The sequence below is a fragment of the Chiloscyllium plagiosum genome, unplaced genomic scaffold (genome assembly GCF_037043375.1).
Source record: "Chiloscyllium plagiosum isolate Xiang-an unplaced genomic scaffold, Cpla_swu_hap1 HiC_scaffold_2, whole genome shotgun sequence".
NCBI classification, from domain to species: Eukaryota; Metazoa; Chordata; class Chondrichthyes; order Orectolobiformes; family Hemiscylliidae; genus Chiloscyllium; species Chiloscyllium plagiosum.
The window spans coordinates 48,909,873-48,927,374 of record NW_028270140.1 but is presented as its reverse complement, the minus strand read 5'-3'; the positions used below and the strand labels follow the sequence as shown (position 1 = coordinate 48,927,374).

General features: G+C 44.7%; 1 protein-coding gene across 3 annotated transcripts in view; it reads right to left on the bottom strand.

The window, feature by feature from the left end:
- The window catches only part of LOC122562270 (lysine-specific demethylase 4C-like), a 424,780-nt gene that overhangs the window by 195,827 nt on the left and 211,451 nt on the right, over positions 1-17,502 (bottom strand). For all 3 annotated transcript variants that reach the window (XM_043715046.2, XM_087996635.1, XM_043715065.2), the window contains one exon: positions 8,073-8,431. In XM_043715046.2, the coding sequence (XP_043570981.1) occupies positions 8,073-8,431 (359 nt within the window). The remainder of the gene's footprint in view (positions 1-8,072; positions 8,432-17,502) is intronic.

The following is a 17,502-nucleotide window of genomic DNA, read 5'->3' as shown; positions in this document are numbered from 1 at the left end:
TGAGTAACAATGAGAAGTCAATGCATCTTGTTTTTACAAATCAGTGAATGTTTGGCTTGAATTTAGAATTTTGCTTAAGAATCCAATTACACAACTTGAATGTATGAACCAATGAAACTCCAGACAGGAAGAATGCTGCTAATTATAACATCTCGTCAAATTGAAACAAAATTAGCATTTTAATACTGATGGCAGCTATCTGAATGTTAGATCAGCTTTGACATTTTGTTCTTCCTTCATGTCACAATAGTTACACATTTCAAAAGCTTTTCTATAAAGCATTTTAGAATATCTTGAGGTATAAATGGCATTATACAAAGATAAGAGAAAATGATCATGGTTGAAAGTCTGCCTTCTGTTTCCCTTGTTCAGTGCCTTTTTGAGCATTGTTAATTTTCATACCATCAAATCTGATGGAGGACTCCATCTGAAAATCCAATCTGGCCATTCTCTGAAAACACTAGTAGACACACCGAATATTTCAAACAGTATTTGTAGTTTTCTGACACTGAAGTAGTTAGCTTTTTATTCAATTTAGCTCAGTACATTTACATTATTAAGTACCAAAGCCGGAGGGGCTCGCTATGGTGGAAATGACAGGCCACTGTTTCTAGGTTCTTAGTCACTACTTTACAATTAAAACACTAGACGAAGGAGAGATTATTGTTCTTCAGATGAATGTCTAATAAATTAGAACGGAATCTGTCGGTCAATGAAGACGAAGTAACATCACCTATAACAAGAAAAGTGGATGAAGAACTCGATAAACCTTCAGCCAAATGAACCAAACACTTCCCTAAGGTGATTTCCAATTTCATGCCACTGAATTTATTGAAACTTCAAATCCTGCACTTGCTGAGGTCATCATGAAGGGCTGAGGCCTGGTAACCCTCAGGTTAATATCACCACCAGTCGTCTCTCTCTCTCTAATGAGAGACCAGCCAATGGTCCTCTGAGACTATGGTGACATTTACTTCACCAAGATAAACATCTGTGGCATTTTATTTAATCCCAGGTCACAGCATAGAAATAGATAAGTGAATATTTTTAATTCTGGCCTTAAAGTAAGTCTGCAGTAGGGAGTAGAGTGGGTTCTTCCACAATTATATGTTTTATTAAGATATGTCTCTTGATTAAACTTAAAATATAAGCCATAAGTATTAATTTAACCTGAAGCAGTGTTTGTAGAGGAATAAGACAGTGTTATTTTCTGGGTCTGTAGACTGAAGGAAGCAAAAATGGCCCTTAGTAGAGTTATATGCTCTTCTTGTTGGATGTGGAAGTTTAGGGAGAGTTGACGGGTTACTGAGGATTATATCTGCAATAAATGCAGTTGGTTGTGAATCCTATCAGATCGAATGGAATGGCTGGAGAGACAGTTACAGGCAATGAGGAACTTTCAAGAGCAAGGGGATGACATGGATGGCAGTTATAGGAAGGGGGAAAAGTCGCAGATAGACACAGAGATGAGTTAACTCCAGGAAAGTTAAGAGAGGTAGGCAGTTAGTGCAGGAGTCTTCTGTGGCTATCCGCATTTCAAACAAGTATGCTGTTTTGGAAAATGTAGGGAGTGATGGATTCTCAGGGGAACGTAGCACGAACAGCCAAGTTTCTGGTATTGAGACTGGCCCTAATGCAATGAGGGGTACGTTGGGTTCCAAGAGATTGATTGCATTAGGGGACTCTATAATCTGAGGTACAGACAGACGTTTCTGTGGCCAGCAATGAAAATTCAGAATGGTGTGTGGCATCCCTGGTGCCAGGATCAAGGATGTCTCAGAGAGGGTGCAGAATGTTCTCAAGGGTAAGAGGGGCCAGCAGGAGGTCATTATACACATTGGAACCAAAGATATAGGAAGGGAAAAGATTGAAATTCTGAAGGGAGATTACAGAGTTAGGTAGGAATTTAAAAAGGAGGTCCTCAAGAGTAGTAATATCTGGATTACTCCCGCTGATACGAGCTAGTGAGGGCAGGAATAAGAGGATAGAGCAGATGAATGCATGGCTGAGGAGCTGGTATATGGGAGAAGGATTCATACTTTTGGATCATTGGAAGCTCATTTGGGGTCGAAATGACCTGTACAAGAAGGACGGATTGCATCTAAATCAGAAGGGGACTAATATGCTGGCAGGGAGATTTGCTAGAGCTGCTCGGGAGGATTTAAACTAGTAAGGTGGGAGGTGGGACCCAGGGAAATAGTGAGGAAATAGATCAATCTAGGACTGGTACAGTTGAGAACAAAGGCAAGTCAAACAATCAGGGCAGGCAGGGACGAAACAGAGAACAAGATAGGACTGATAAATTAAACTGCATTTATTTTATTGCAAGAGGCCTAACAGGGAAGGCAGATGAACTCAGGGCATGGTTAGGAACATGGGACTGGGATATCATAGCAATTACAGAAACATAGCTCAGGGATGGACAGAAAGAGCAGCTTAATGTTCCAAGATCAAATGTTACAGGAAGGAGAGAAAGAGGCAAGAGAGGAGGGGGAGTGGTGTTTTTGATAAGGGATAGCATTACAACTGTACTGAGGGACGATATTCCCAGAAATACATCCAGGGAAGCCGTTTGGGTGGAACTGAGAAATAAGGAAGGGATGATCACCTTATTGGGGTTGTATTACAGACCCCCTAATAGTCAGAGGGAAATGGAGGGTGGTTATGGTTGGGGATTTTAAATTTCAAATGTAGACTGGAACTGCTATAGTGTTAAGGGTTTAGATGGAGAGGAATTTGTTAAGTGTGGACAAGAAAATTTTCTGATTCAGTCTGTGGATGTACTACTAGAGAAGGTGCAAAACTTGACCTACTCTTGGGAAATAAGGCAGGGCAGGTGACCGAGGTGCCAGTGGAGGACCACTTTGGGGCCAGCAACCATAATTCTATTAGCTTTAAAAAGAGTGATGGAAAAGGATAGACCGGATCTAAAAATTGAAGTTCTAAATTGGAGAAAGACCAACTTTGACGGTATTAGGCAAGAACTTTCAAAAGCTGATTGGGGGCAGATGTTCTCAGGTAAAGGGACGGCTGGAAAATGGGAAACCTTCAGAAATGAGATAACGAAAGTCCAGAACAAGTATATTCCTGTTAGGGTGAAAGGAAAGGCTGGTAGGAATAGGGAATGCTGGATGGCTAAAGAAATTGAGAGTTTGGTTAAGAAAAAGAAGGAAGCATATGTCAGATATAGACAGGATAGATCGAGTGTATCCTTAGAAGAATATAAAGGCAGTAGGACTATACATAAGAGAGAAATACATAAGGAGAGCAAAAAGGGGACATGAGACAGCTTTGGCAAATAGAGTTAAGGAGAATCCAAAGGGTTTTTCCAAATACATTAAGGACAAACAGGTAACGAAGGAGAGAATAAGACCCCTCAAAGACCAACAAGGCGGCCTTTGTGTGGAGCTGCAGAAGATGGGATAGATACTAAATGAATATTTTGCATCAGTATTTACTGTGAAGAAGGACTTGGAAGATATAGAATGTAAGTAAATAGATGGTGACAGCTTGAAAAATGTCCATATTACAGGGGAGGAAGTGCTAGGTGATCTTGAAACACATACAAGTTGATAAATCTCCAGGATCTGATCAGGTATACCCAAGAACTCTGTGGGAAGCTAGGGAAGTGATTGCTGGGCCTCTTACTAAGATAGTTGTATCATTGATAGTCACAGGTGAGGTGCCGGAAGACTGGAGGTTGGCTAACTTGGCCCTAGGACAAGCTAGGGAACTATAGACCAGTGAGCCTGACATCATTGGTGAGCAAGTTGTTGGACGTACATGTATTTGGAAAGGCAAGAACTGATTAGAGATGGTCAACATGGCTTTGTGTGTGGGAAATCACATCTCACAAACTTGATTGAGTTTTTTGAAGAAGTAACAATGAGGATTAATGAGGGCAGAGCGGTGGACGTGATCTATATGGACATCAGTGAGACGTTCGACAAGGTTCCCCATGGGAAACTGGTGAGCAAGGTTTGATCCCATGGAATACAGGGAGAACTAGCCATTTGGATACAGAACTGGCTGAAATGTAGAAGACAGAGGGTGGTGGTGGTGGAGGATTGTTTTTCAGACTTGAGGTCTGTGACCAGTGGAGTGCCACAATGATCGGTGCTGGGCCCTCTACTTTTCATGATTAATGTAAATGATTTGGATGTGAGCATAAGAGGCATAGTTAGTAAGTTTGCAGATGACACCAAAATTGGAGGTGTAGTGAACGAAGAAGGTTACCTCATATTACAATTGGATCTTGATCAGATGGGCCAATAGGCTGAGAAGTGGCAGATGGAGTTTAATTCAGATAAATGTGAGGTGCTGCATTTCGGGAAAGCAAATCTTAGCAGGACTTATATACTTAATGGTAAGGTCCTAGGGACATGCTGGACAAAAGAGACCATGGAGTGCAGGTTCATAGCTCCTAGAAAGTGGAGTCGCAGGTAGATAGGCTAGTGAAGGTGGTGTTTGGTATGCTTTCCTTTATTGGTCAGAGTATTGAGTACAGGAATTGGGAGTTCATGTTGCGGCTGTACAGGACATTGGTTAGGCCACTATTGGAATATTGCATGCAATTCTGGTCTCCTTCCTATCGGAAAGATGTTGTGAAACTTGAAAGGGTTCAGAAAAGATTTACAAGGATGTTACCAGAGTTGGAGGGTTTGAGCTATAGGGAGAGGTTGAATAAGCTCGGGCTGTTTGCCCTGGAGTGTCGGAAGTTGAGAGGGTGACCTTATAAAGGTTTATAAAATCATGACAGGCGTGGATAGGATAAACAGACAAAGTCTTTTCCCTGGGGTGGGGGAGTCCAGAACTAGAGGGCATAGGTTTGTTCAATACATTTGCATCACTTGTATGACCCTTTGATCTTTTACTTATACATGCTGTGTCTGATGCCTCCTCTCTCACTGCACCTGATGAAGGCGCAACACTCTGAAAACAAGTGTTTTCAAATAGAGCTGTTGCACTGTAACCTGGTGTCATGTGATTCTTGACCTTGTCCAACCCAGTCCAACAGCATCACCTCCACATCAAAATTCTCTCTCAGCTCTAAGGAGAACGATCCCAGTTTCTCAAGTTCACAAACATCGACCTCTCGCATCCTAATACCATTTTAGAAAAAAGCTTTCTGCATCCTCTCAGAGACCATTATACCTTTCCTAAAACAAGGTAGAAGAACTGAACACAATTGAGACTTTATATAGGTTCAGCTTCATTTCTGTGCTTTTTGTACGCTATGCCGCTATTTAAAAAAGTCAATTAATAAAAATAGAAAAACTTTGTCAATTTTATATCAACCAGCATATTAGAAGATATAGCAGCATTTTTAAACAAGAATATGCCAACACCTGTTCTTCAACAATTGGTTGAATGACTTCACCATAAAACAAATTAAACACTCAGCAGTTAAGATCAGTAGTCAAGGGCATCAGTGTGGAGCATATCCAAGACAAGCCTTTAAATGTCATGTAAACAACTTGCTTACAAAAACAGGAGGCTCTGCCAATTTAGCTTCTAACATTTAAAATGAATCCTTGATGTGGTCTAACTTTATTGTTCAGGACCAATAAGACACTGAAGTATAAATTCTGTGGGACAAAGAGCAGTTGCCCCAATAATTTTCCCCAATGCACTTCTCTGTAAATATTTAAAGAATAGAGTTGTACTCGAAAACTGTTCTGGGGACACAGGTTCAAATCCTGCCATCGCACAAGGTGGAATTTGAATTCAATTTAAAAAAATCTGGACTAAGAATCTGATGATCACCATGAATCCATTGTCAATTGTCAGAAAAACCCACCTCGTTCACTAATGTCCTTCAAAGAAGGAAATCTGCCATTTTCACCTGATCTGGCCTACATAGAGAGTCATAGAGATGTACAGCATGGAAACAGACCCTTCGGTCCAACCTATCCATGCCGATCAGATATCACAACCTAATCTAGTCCCACCTGCCAGCGCCCGGCCCATATCCTTCCAAACCCTTCCTATTCATATACCCGTCCAAATGCCTCTTAAATGTTGCAATTGTACCAGCTTCCACCACATCCTCTGGCAGCTCATTCCATACACGTACCACCCTCTGCATGAAAAGGTTGCCCCTTAGGTCTCTTTTGTATCTTTCCCCTCTCACCCTAAACCTATGCCCTGTAGTTCTGGACTCCCCGACCCCAAGGAAAAGACTTTGTCTATTTATCCTATCCAAGCCCCTCACAATTTTGTAAACCCCTATAAGGTCACCCCTCAGCCTCCGACGCTCCAGGGAAAACAGCCTCAGCCTGTTCAGCCTCTCCCTGTAGCTCAGATTCTCCAACCCTGGCAACATCTTTGTAAATCTTTTCTGAACCCTTTCAACTTTCACAACATCTTTCCGATAGGAAGGAGACCAGAATTGCAAGCAATATTCCAACAGTGGCCTAACCAATGTCCTGTACAGCCGCGACATGACCTCCCAACCTCTGTACTCAATACTCTGGCCAATAAAGGAAAGCATACCAAACGCCTTCTTCACTATTCTATCAACCTGTGACTCCACTTTCAAGGAGCTATGAACCTGCACTCCAAGGTCTCTTTGTTCAGCAACACTCCCTAGGACCTTACCATTAAGTGTATAAATCCTGCTAAGGTTTGCTTTCCCAAAATGCAGCACCTCGCATTTATCTGAATTAAACTCCATCTGCCACTTCTCAGCCCATTGGCCCATCTGATCCAGGATCCTGTTGTAATCTGAGGTAACCCTCTTCGCTGTCCACTACACCTCCAATTTTGGTGTCATCTGCAAACTTACTAACTGTACCTCTTATGCTTGCATCCAAATCATTTGCGTAAATGACAAAAAAATGACAAAATGCCAGACTATGACCATCACCAATAAGAAACAATCTAATCACTGCCTCTTGGTATTCAATGATATTACCATCATTGAATCCTCCATTATCAGCATCCAAGGGGTTAGCACTGGCCAGAACCTCAACTGGATTCAGCACATGAACAGTGGCTACAAGAGCACGTCAAAGGCGAGGAATACTGCAGTGAGTACCTCACTTCCTGACTCCTCAAAGCCTGTCCATAATCTATTAGGCACAAGTCAGGGGTGTGATGGAATACTGCCCAGTTGCCTGGATGAGCTCAATTCCAACAACACTCAAGAAGCTTGACACCATCCAGGACAAAGCAGCCTGCTTGTTTGGCAGCACATCCACAAACAGTATGTTCAGTAGCAGCAGTGTGTACTCTCTACAGAGTCACTGCAGAAATTTACCAATGATCCTCAGCAGCACCTTCCAAACTCACAACCACTTCCACCAAGAAGAACTGTCAATTCTACAAGTTCCCTACCAAGCCACTCACCATCCTAACTTGGAAATATAATCACCATTCCTTCATTGTGGCTGGGTCAAAATCCTGGAATTCCCTCCTGAATGGCATTGTGAGGCAGCCTACTGCAGGAGGACTGCATCAGTTCAAAAGATGCTCACTTCCATGTTCACAAGAGCAACAAGGGACAGAAATAAATGCTGACCAGCCAGTGACACCAACACCCACAAATGAATTTTTAAAAGCTGCCTCAGATATTGGTCCAGGTCCTGCTAAATTTATAAACAATTGTTTTCCTGAATATTTCTTTGATTTTACATTTCTAGAATTAGCACCAACGCAATACAACAGGCCTGTAGATTAACAATGGTAACTGTAGCTCTGAGATTGGAAGTTTACAATGCACCTTCATTTATGAAATAAAAGATCAGTGGCATCGAGTTGCTAAGCCAACGATCTACACAATCCCAGTTTTTACTTATCTTCTCAGACTTAATGCAGGATCCATGACCACTATATTCAACTAAAACTCTTCATTGCAACAATTATGCAGGTTTTCTGGGGAAAATGGCAAGTGAAGAATTCAATGATTCAGCAATGCAGTTTTTTCCAATTACATTTAACAATTCTTGCCCATATTGTACTGTTAAATTTTTAACAGCACCTGTTAAATGAAGCAATGTTTATGGAAAGAAAGTGTTATACATTAATTCACTGCTGGTATTTCTTGGACATATTTTTAAAAATATTATTACACTTGGTATTTCTCCAGGCTCTAAGCCATTTTCTCCACTCTCTGCTTCGCTGGTTTCCTCCTCTGTGGAGACACTGCCAGTTTCGCGTCGTTTCCAGCAGCTCTGTTCATTATCTGTGGCAATATCATCAAATGATTTCTGACATAATTTGGCCTTCTCATAGAACACATCCTCCTGTTTACACATCAGCGGATCCTTGGCTGTGCTGCTCTCCACTTTAATGTCAACACTTGAACGTTCTGAAGAATTGTTGACTGCACCAAATGCATCTGTCGATGTTAGTGATAAACTGTCATCCAGTTTTCTCTTTCCATTACCTTTATTTTTGCATCTGGTGCTGGCAAGATTGGTATCAGTTTCTGTGCAGAGAAAAAAAAACACTTTGATTTGAATTGTTAAATAAAACTAAACCAAATGTTAACTGCAGTAATGAAGACTGTACATGTTATTTAGTTATTGTAAAGGGACATTCTTTTAGCTACTTCAAATTTACCATTCCCGTAAATCAGCAATGTACCATGTCAGCTGGCAAAAACGTCAGTGAAGAAAATAAAGTCATTGTAATGTTGAAAAAACAAACTCAAAGAGAACTCTCATCATATTATCTGGCATCAATGCAAGAAAATCAACTGAGATACCAGCGTGCACGACAGAATTACTGCAGAATACTCAGCCAATAAGTTTCAAATAAGACTGCCTTCAGATGTCCTATTTTAAATTCCTAGCAAGTACCATGGATGAACCGATAAGGAGTGGTGTCAAAATCTGCAAATGGTATCAAAATAGTAGTACAGTTAATTCTTCACAAACCAAAAGGAAACAGCAAAATAAAATCAAGATGATGGAGAAAGGACTTTAAAGTGGCACACAGAATTCAATGGCAGGTCAGTTTGAGGTGTCTTGGCTGAAAAAAAATAGTTTTAACTACAAAAACAGACTGACGTTTTTCATGACAACATTGATGATTGGGTGATAAATGAACATAACAAACAGAAGCAGGAGCAGAATGACTCTTTGAGCCTGTAGGATATTTTGGAAGATCAGGGCTGAACTTTCTCACTTTATCCTTTGATTTTCTTAGTGTCCAAAAGTCCACGTCTCTCAAATTTTAAGCTTATTGAGTGTCTACAGCTCACTGAAATCGCGATACCCAAACATGCACAATCTTCAAAATGAAAAAAAATCTCATCTCCATCTTAAATATATGTCACCTTATTCTGTTTCTATGGTCCCAACATTTAGTCCTCCAACCAAGGAAAAGCAACTCAGAACTCACTCTGATCATATCCTTTCAGAACATGATATTCTCAATGATCAACTCTCATTCTTTGAAAACTCAGAATATATGCCCATTCTGCTCAACCTCTTTTGAAATGAGAGCTTTTGCATCACAGACTCAGTCTTGTGAACCTTCATTGCATTTCTTTAAAAGTACACAAAACCTAAGGTTAGAAGATCAAAATTGCACAGTGTGAAAGGTGTAATCTCACCAAAGGCCTATATATTTTTTAAAATTTGTTTTCAAGATATGGGTATCACTAGCTACAGTTGTATGTTTTTCCAGTCCCAAATTGTGCTTGATAAGGTAGTGAACTGTCTTCCTGAAAAGCTGCAGTACTATCAGTGCTATTAAGATTTTTGACCCAGCAACATGGAATGAAACGCAATATAGTTCCAAGTCAAGATGTTTGTAGCTTGGAAGGGAACAAGCAAGTGGTGCGCTTCCCATGGATTTGTCCTTCTACTCCATAGTGGTAGAATTGTGGGTTGGAAGGTGCTGTCAAAGGAGCTATGGCAAGTTGCTGCAGCACATCTAGTAGATGGGCATGCACTGTTGCTACTGAGCATCAGTGGTGCAAGGATTGAATGCTGAAGGAACGAGGAACCAATCAAACAGGCTGCTGTGTCCTGAATGGTGTCAAGCTACTTGAGCTTTGTTAGAGCTGCACTCACACAGAAGAGTATTTCATCACACCCCTGATTTTTGCTTTGTATATGGGAGATAAAAATTGGGAAAACAAGAGGAGTTACACGTTGCAGAATTCCTTGCCTCTGACCTGCTCTTGCAGCCACAATATTCATATAGCTTGCCCATTTCAGTTTTTGGTCAATGGTTACAATGATGATAACACCATAGTGATGGCTAAATTCTCTCTTGTTGGAGATGGCCCTTGCCTGGCGCCTGGGTGGCGCAATTGTTATTTTCCACTTGCCAGCAGTGCAAGCCAGGATATTTCTAGGTCTTGCTGAATATGAACATGGATTTCTTCAGTCTCCAAGGGGTTTAAGTAAAGCTGAACATTGTGTAATCATCAGAGAACATCCCCACTTCTGGCCTCTTGATAGAGGAAAGGTCATTGATGCAGCAGCTGAAGAATACTGGGCCTAGAACACAATCCTAAATAGCTGCTGTAATGATCTGCTTGGACTGAAATGACTGACCTCCAACAATCACATCATCTTTTATATTTGTATGACTTCAAGCACTTGAGAATTTTTTTCTCTATTCCCACTGATCCCCGCTTTGCTAGGACTTGTTGATGCCATTTCCAATCAAATGCCACCTTGATGTTGTAAGCAGTCACTCACACCTTACCTTTGGAGTTCAGCCCTTTTGTCCATTTTTGGACCAAAGCTGTAATGAGATCAGGAACTGAGTGTCCCTGACAAAACCAAAACCAAAGCTGTAATGAGATCAGGAACTGAGTGTCCCTGACAAAACCAAAACCGCTATAGTGAGCTGGCTATCACTGAGCAAATGCACTTCATAATATCATTGATCACCCTTTCATCACTTTGCTGACGATCAATTCCACAAGACTCCTTACTCTTAAACTCCAATCATTTTGAAATACAGTAAGGGCAAATAGGCTTTCCTAACTGTTCAGTGTACCTTTATATTAACTGACTATCTTTTGTGAAGGTCACCCAAATCCCTCTCTCACCTCATTAAAAAAAATTGCTTTACAGCGCTTCAAATTAGTTGATAGTTACAGTCATTATGGTATAGGAGGAGGTCATTCAGTCCAACAAGTCCATGCCAGTTCGCTGCAAGCAATCCAGTAAGTCTCATTCCTCCATGGCTCTGCATGTTTATATCCCTCAAATGAACATCCAATATTCTTTCAAAGTCATTCATTCATTCTGCTTCATTCATTTACCCTTATCAGCAGTAAGTTGCAGCTCATTGTCACTTGCTGTGTAAAAACAGTCATTCCAATAACCCCCATGTCTCTTGCCCAAAAATCTACACCCGCATTCCTTAGTCACTGTACTATCAGCAAATGGGAACAGAATTTCTTTGTCTATTCAAATCTGTCATAATCTTATATACACAATCAAATCTCTCCTCATCCTCCTTCGCTCCAAAGGGAATTTCAGCTTCTCCACTTAACCTTGAACTTAAAACTCTCATTCCTGGAATCAATTGGTAAATTTCTTCTGCAGCCTTTCAGATTCTTACATCCTTCATGAAGTATGGTGACCAGAATTAGATGTAATATTCTTATGCTCTAATACAGAGCTTTGCAAAGTTATAGCATTAATGGCTTTGACTTAACATTAACCTCGCTGGTGCAATCCCACAAATGTCTTGACTTTTTCATATGTTTAGAAACACATTTACCTTCAATTGTTTTCACAGAGGACAGTAATGGATTTGTTTTCTTACTGAAGTCACATCTTTCCCAGGGCTCTCCTTTTTGACATTAAAACTTTGGTAATTTCACACTTCCCCACATAAACTCCACCTGCCATCTTCTTGTGCATTCACTTAACAGCTTGATATTCTTTCTAATCTGTTTATATTGTTCACTGACCTTATTTTCTCAATCAGTTCTGTATAGTCAACAAAGAAAGATAGATTGCATTCAGTTCCCTTATCTAAGTCATTGGTGTGGTTGTAAATAATAAAGATCTTTGGGCTAATTCTGAAAAAAATCCACTATTTGTTCCCTCCTACGGTGGAATCGGTTAATTTAGGCCGACTCTGTCCATTTGACAATCAGTCCATCAGCCCTAATGTTGTACAACATCTTATGGAATGCTACTTAAAGTGTACAAAATTCCAAAAGACACACACCAGACCATAGTCCCAACAGGTTTATTTGGAAGCACTAGATTTCAGAGCACTGCTCCTTCATCAGGTGGTGGTGGAGTATAAGATCATAAGACAAGAATTTATCGCAAAAGATTAGACTGTCATGCAACTGAAATTATATATTGAACAAACCTGGATTGTTAAGTCTTTCATCTTTTAGAATGTTGCAAGTTTTGAAACCCAATGTTGTGCCAGACTGGTTCTATTTCCAAAGTGGAAATTACAAAATATCACATGGATTGACTGTCTGCAGATTGTGCATTTTTTGTGCCAAATAAAACGTATCTGCAAATATAAAATCACCCACTAAACTTAAATGTTTGCATGTGTGCATTTGCTTGTGAGAAAGCTTGGTAAAGTATGTGTGTGGGTGTGATGGAGTATGAGAGATTGGGTGTGTGTGTGCACGATTGTGCATGTGAGTGAACGTGCGTCTGAGTGATCGTGCGTTTGAGTGATCGTGCGTCTGAGTGATCGTGCGTCTGAGTGATCGTGCGTCTGAGTGATCGTGCGTCTGAGTGATCGTGCGTCTGAGTGATCGTGCGTCTGAGTGATCGTGCGTCTGAGTGATCGTGCGTCTGAGTGATCGTGCGTCTGAGTGATCGTGCGCGTGAGTGATCGTGCGCGTGAGTGATCGTGCGCGTGAGTGATCGTGCTTGCACGTGAGTGTGCTTGCGCGTGAGTGAGTTTGCGCGTGATTGTGCTTGCGCGAATGTGCGTGTGAGTGTGCGTGCGTGTGAGTGTGCGTGCGTGTGAGTGGTTGTGCGTGAGAGTGGTTGTGCGTGAGAGTTGTTGTGCGTGATTGTGCGTGACTGGTTGTGCGTGAGTGATTGTGTGTGTGAGATCACGCATGTGAGTGAACGTGTGTGTGTGATCGTGTGTGTGTTCGTGCGTGCGAGTGATCGTGCGTGCGAGTGATCGTGCGTGAGTGTGATCGAGCGTGAGTGATCGTGCGTGAGTGATCGTGCGTGAGTGATCGAGCATGTGATCGTGCGTGTGATCGTGCGTGTGATCGTGCGTGTGATCGTGCGTGCGTGTGATCGTGCGTGAGTGTGATCGTGCGTGAGTGTGATCGTGCGTGAGTGTGATCGTGCGTGAGTGTGATCGTGCGTGAGTGTGATCGTGCGTGAGTGTGAGTGATCGTGCGAGAGTGATTGTGCGTGCGTGATTGTGCGTGCGTGTGATTGTGCGTGCGTGTGATTGTGCGTGAGTGATTGCACGTGAGTGATCGTGCGTGTGTGTGATCGTGCGTGTGTATGATCGTGTGTGTGTGTGATTGTGCGTGAGCGATTGTGTGTGTGTGTGATTGTGCGTGAGCGATTGTGCGTGTGTGTGTGATTGTGCGAGTGATCGTGCGCCTGTGTGATCGTGCGTGTGTGAGATCGTGCGTCTGTGTGATCGTGTGTCTATGCGTGAGTGATCGTGCGTGAGTGATCGTGCGTGAGTGATCGTGCGTGTGAGTGATCGTGCGTGTGAGTGATCGCGCGTCTGAGTGATCGCGCGTCTGAGTGATCGCGCGTCTGAGTGATCGCGCGTCTGAGTGATCGCGCGTCTGAGTGATCGCGCGTCTGAGTGATCGCGCGTCTGTGTGATCGCGCGTCTGTGTGATCGCGCGTCTGTGTGATCGCGCGTCTGTGTGATCGCGCGTCTGTGTGATCGCGCGTCTGTGTGATCGCGCGTCTGTGTGATCGCGCGTCTGTGTGATCGCGCGTCTGTGTGATCGCGCGTCTGTGTGATCGCGTGTCTGTGTGATCGCGTGTGTGAGATGGTGCGTGCGTGTGATGGTGCGTGCGTGTGATGGTGCGTGCGTGTGATGGTGCATGTGATTGTGCGAGTGAGTGATCATGTGTGTGTGATCGTGCGTGCGTGTGATCGTGCGTGCGTGTGATGGTGCGTGCGTGTGATGGTGCGTGCGTGTGATGGTGCGTGCGTGTGTTGGTGCGTGCGTGTGATGGTGCATGTGATTGTGCGAGTGAGTGATCGTGTGTGTGTGTGATTGTGTGTGCATGTAATCGTGTGAGTGATCGTGCGTGCGTGTGATCGTGCGAGTGAGTGATCGTGCGTGAGAGTGATCGTGCGTGAGAGTGATCGTGCGTGTGTGTGATCGTGCGTGTGTGTGATCGTGTGATTGTGTGTGTGATTGTGCGTGTGTGTGATTGTGCGTGTGAGCGATTGTGCGTGTGAGCGATTGTGCGTGTGAGCGATTGTGCGTGTGAGCGATTGTGCGAGTGAGCGATTGTGCGAGTGATCGTACGTGAGTGATCATGCGTGTGTGATCGTGCGTCTGTGTGATCGTGCGTCTGCGTGATCGTGCGTGAGTGATCGTGCGTGAGTGATCGTGCGTGAGTGATCGTGCGTGTGAATGATCGTGCGTGTGAGTGATCGTACGTCTGAGTGATCGTGCGTGTGAGTGATCGCGCGTCTGAGTGATCGCGCGTCTGAGTGATCGCGCGTCTGAGTGATCGCGCGTCTGAGTGATCGCGCGTCTGAGTGATCGCGCGTCTGAGTGATCGCGCGTCTGAGTGATCGCGCGTCTGAGTGATCGCGCGTCTGAGTGATCGCGCGTCTGTGTGATCGCGCGTCTGTGTGATCGCGCGTCTGTGTGATCGCGCGTCTGTGTGATCGCGCGTCTGTGTGATCGCGCGTCTGTGTGATCGCGCGTCTGTGTGATCGCGCGTCTGTGTGATCGCGCGTCTGTGTGATCGCGCGTCTGTGTGATCGCGCGTCTGTGTGATCGCACGTCTGTGTGATCGCGTGTGTGAGATTGTGCGTGCGTGTGATGGTGCGTGCGTGTGATGGTGCGTGTGATTGTGCGAGTGAGTGATCATGTGTGTGTGATGGTGCGTGCGTGTGATGGTGCGTGCGTGTGATGGTGCGTGCGTGTGATGGTGCGTGCGTGTGATGGTGCGTGCGTGTGATGGTGCGTGCGTGTGATGGTGCGTGCGTGTGATGGTGCATGTGATTGTGCGAGTGAGTGATCGTGTGTGTGTGTGATTGTGTGTGCATGTAATCGTGTGAGTGATTGGGCGAGTGAGTGATCGTGTGTGTGTGATCGTGTGTGTGATCGTGCATGCGTGTGATCGTGCGAGTGAGTGATCGTGCGAGTGAGTGATCGTGCGTGAGAGTGATCGTGCGTGAGAGTGATCGTGCGTGAGAGTGATCGTGCGGGCGTGTGATCGAGCGGGCGTGTGATCGAGCGGGCGTGTGATCGAGCGGGCGTGTGATCGAGCGGGCGCGTGATCGAGCGGGCGTGTGATTGTGCGAATGAGTGATCGTGCGTGAGTGATCGTGCGTGTGTGTGATTGTGTGTGCGAGTGAACGTGCAGGCATGTGATCGTGCGGGCGTGTGATCGTGCGAGTGAGTGATCGTGCGAGTGAGTGATCGTGCGTGTGAGTGATCGCGTGTCTGTGTGATCGTGCATGCGTGTGACGGTGCGTGCGATTGTGCGTGCGATCGTGCGTGCGTGTGATCGTGTGTGTGAGTAATCGTGTGTGAGTGTGATTGTGCGTGCTTGTGATCGTGCATGTGAGTGATCGTTCGTGGGAGTGATCATGCGTGTGTGTAATCGTGCGTGCGTGTCATCGTGCGGGCGTGTGATCATGCGTGTGATGGTGCGTGCGTGTGATTGTGCGAATGAGTGATCGTGCGAGTGAGTGATCGTGCATGTGAGTGATCGTGTGTCTGTGTGATCGTGCATGCGTGTGACGGTGCGTGCGATTGTGCGTGCGATCGTGCGTGCGTGTGATCGTGTGTGTGAGTAATCGTGTGTGAGTGTGATTGTGCGTGCTTGTGATCGTGCATGTGAGTGATCGTTCGTGGGAGTGATCATGCGTGTGTGTAATCGTGCGTGCGTGTCATCGTGCGGGCGTGTGATCATGCGTGTGATGGTGCGTGCGTGTGATTGTGCGAATGAGTGATCGTGCGTGAGTGATCGTGCGTGCGTGTGATTGTGTCTGTGTGATTGTCTCTGTGCGAGTGATTGTGCGTGTGTGATTGTGCGTGCGTGTGATTGTGCGTGCTTGTGATTGTGCGTGCTTGTGATTGTGCAAGTGACTGTGCGTGAGTGATCGTGCGTATGTGTGATCGTGTGCGTGAGTGATCGTGCGTGAGTGATCGTGCATGAGTGATCGTGCATGAGTGATCGTGGGTGTGTGAGCGTGTGCCTGATCGTGCGTGAGTGATCGTGCGTGCGTGTGACTGTATGTGCGTGTGATCGTGCGAGTGAGTGATCGTGCGAGTGAGTGATCGTGCGAGTGATTGTGTGAGTGATCGTGCGTGCGTGTGATTGTGTGAGTGATTGTGTGTGCATGTGTTCGTGCGTGTGTGCGTGCGTGTGATCGTGCGTGTGATCGTGCGTGTGATCGTGCGTGCATGTGATGGTGCGTGCATGTGATGGTGCGTGCATGTGATGGTGCGTGCATGTGATGGTGCGTGCATGTGATGGTGCGTGTGAGATTGTGCGTGTGAGAGATCGTGCATGTGTGATTGTGTGTGATTGTGCGTGTGTGAGAGATTGTGCGTGTGATTGTGTGTGAGATTGTGCGTGCGTGTGATTGTGTGTGAGTGATTGTGTGTGAGTGATTGTGTGATCATGCGTGTGAGAGATTGTGCGTCTGTTTGTGTATGTGACTGTGTGAGCGAATGTGTGCGACTGTGTGAGCGACTGTGTGAGCGACTGTGTGAGCGACTGTGTGAGCGACTGTGTGATTGTGAGAGTGATTGTGTCTGTGTGTTTGTGTGCGCGTGATTGTGTGCGCGTGATTGTGTGTGAGAGGTGTAGTGACCTGTAGTGTGACATGAACCCAACATTCCAGTTGAGGCCATCCTCATGGGTACCAGACTTGGCTATCACCCTTCATTCGGCTACTTTGCATTGTTGTCTATCCTGAAGTCCACCTTAGAGGATGGTCACCCAAACATCCGAGGCCAACTGTCCCTGATCATTGAAGTGATCCCCTATTGGGAGGGAGCACCTCTGTCTGTTGATTGTTGTGCGGTGTCCATTCATCTGTTGTTGTAGCGTCTGCTTGGTCTCGCCAATGTACCATGCCTCAGGGCATCCTCGCCTGCAGCGTATGAGATAGACCACGTTGGCTGAATCACATGAGTACCTGCTGCAAAAACGGTGGGTGGTGTCCCCATGGGTAATGGTGATAAACGTGCCAACACTCTGACATGTCTTGCAGTGATTGACATGACAAGAGTTATACGGTGTTGTGGGGATGTTGTCCTGAAGAGGAAATAGAGCCAGTGTGACTTGACACTGGGATACAGACAGACTCTAACCTCACACCTTTAATGCATTCGCTGAGCAGAGATGTCACCTTTTG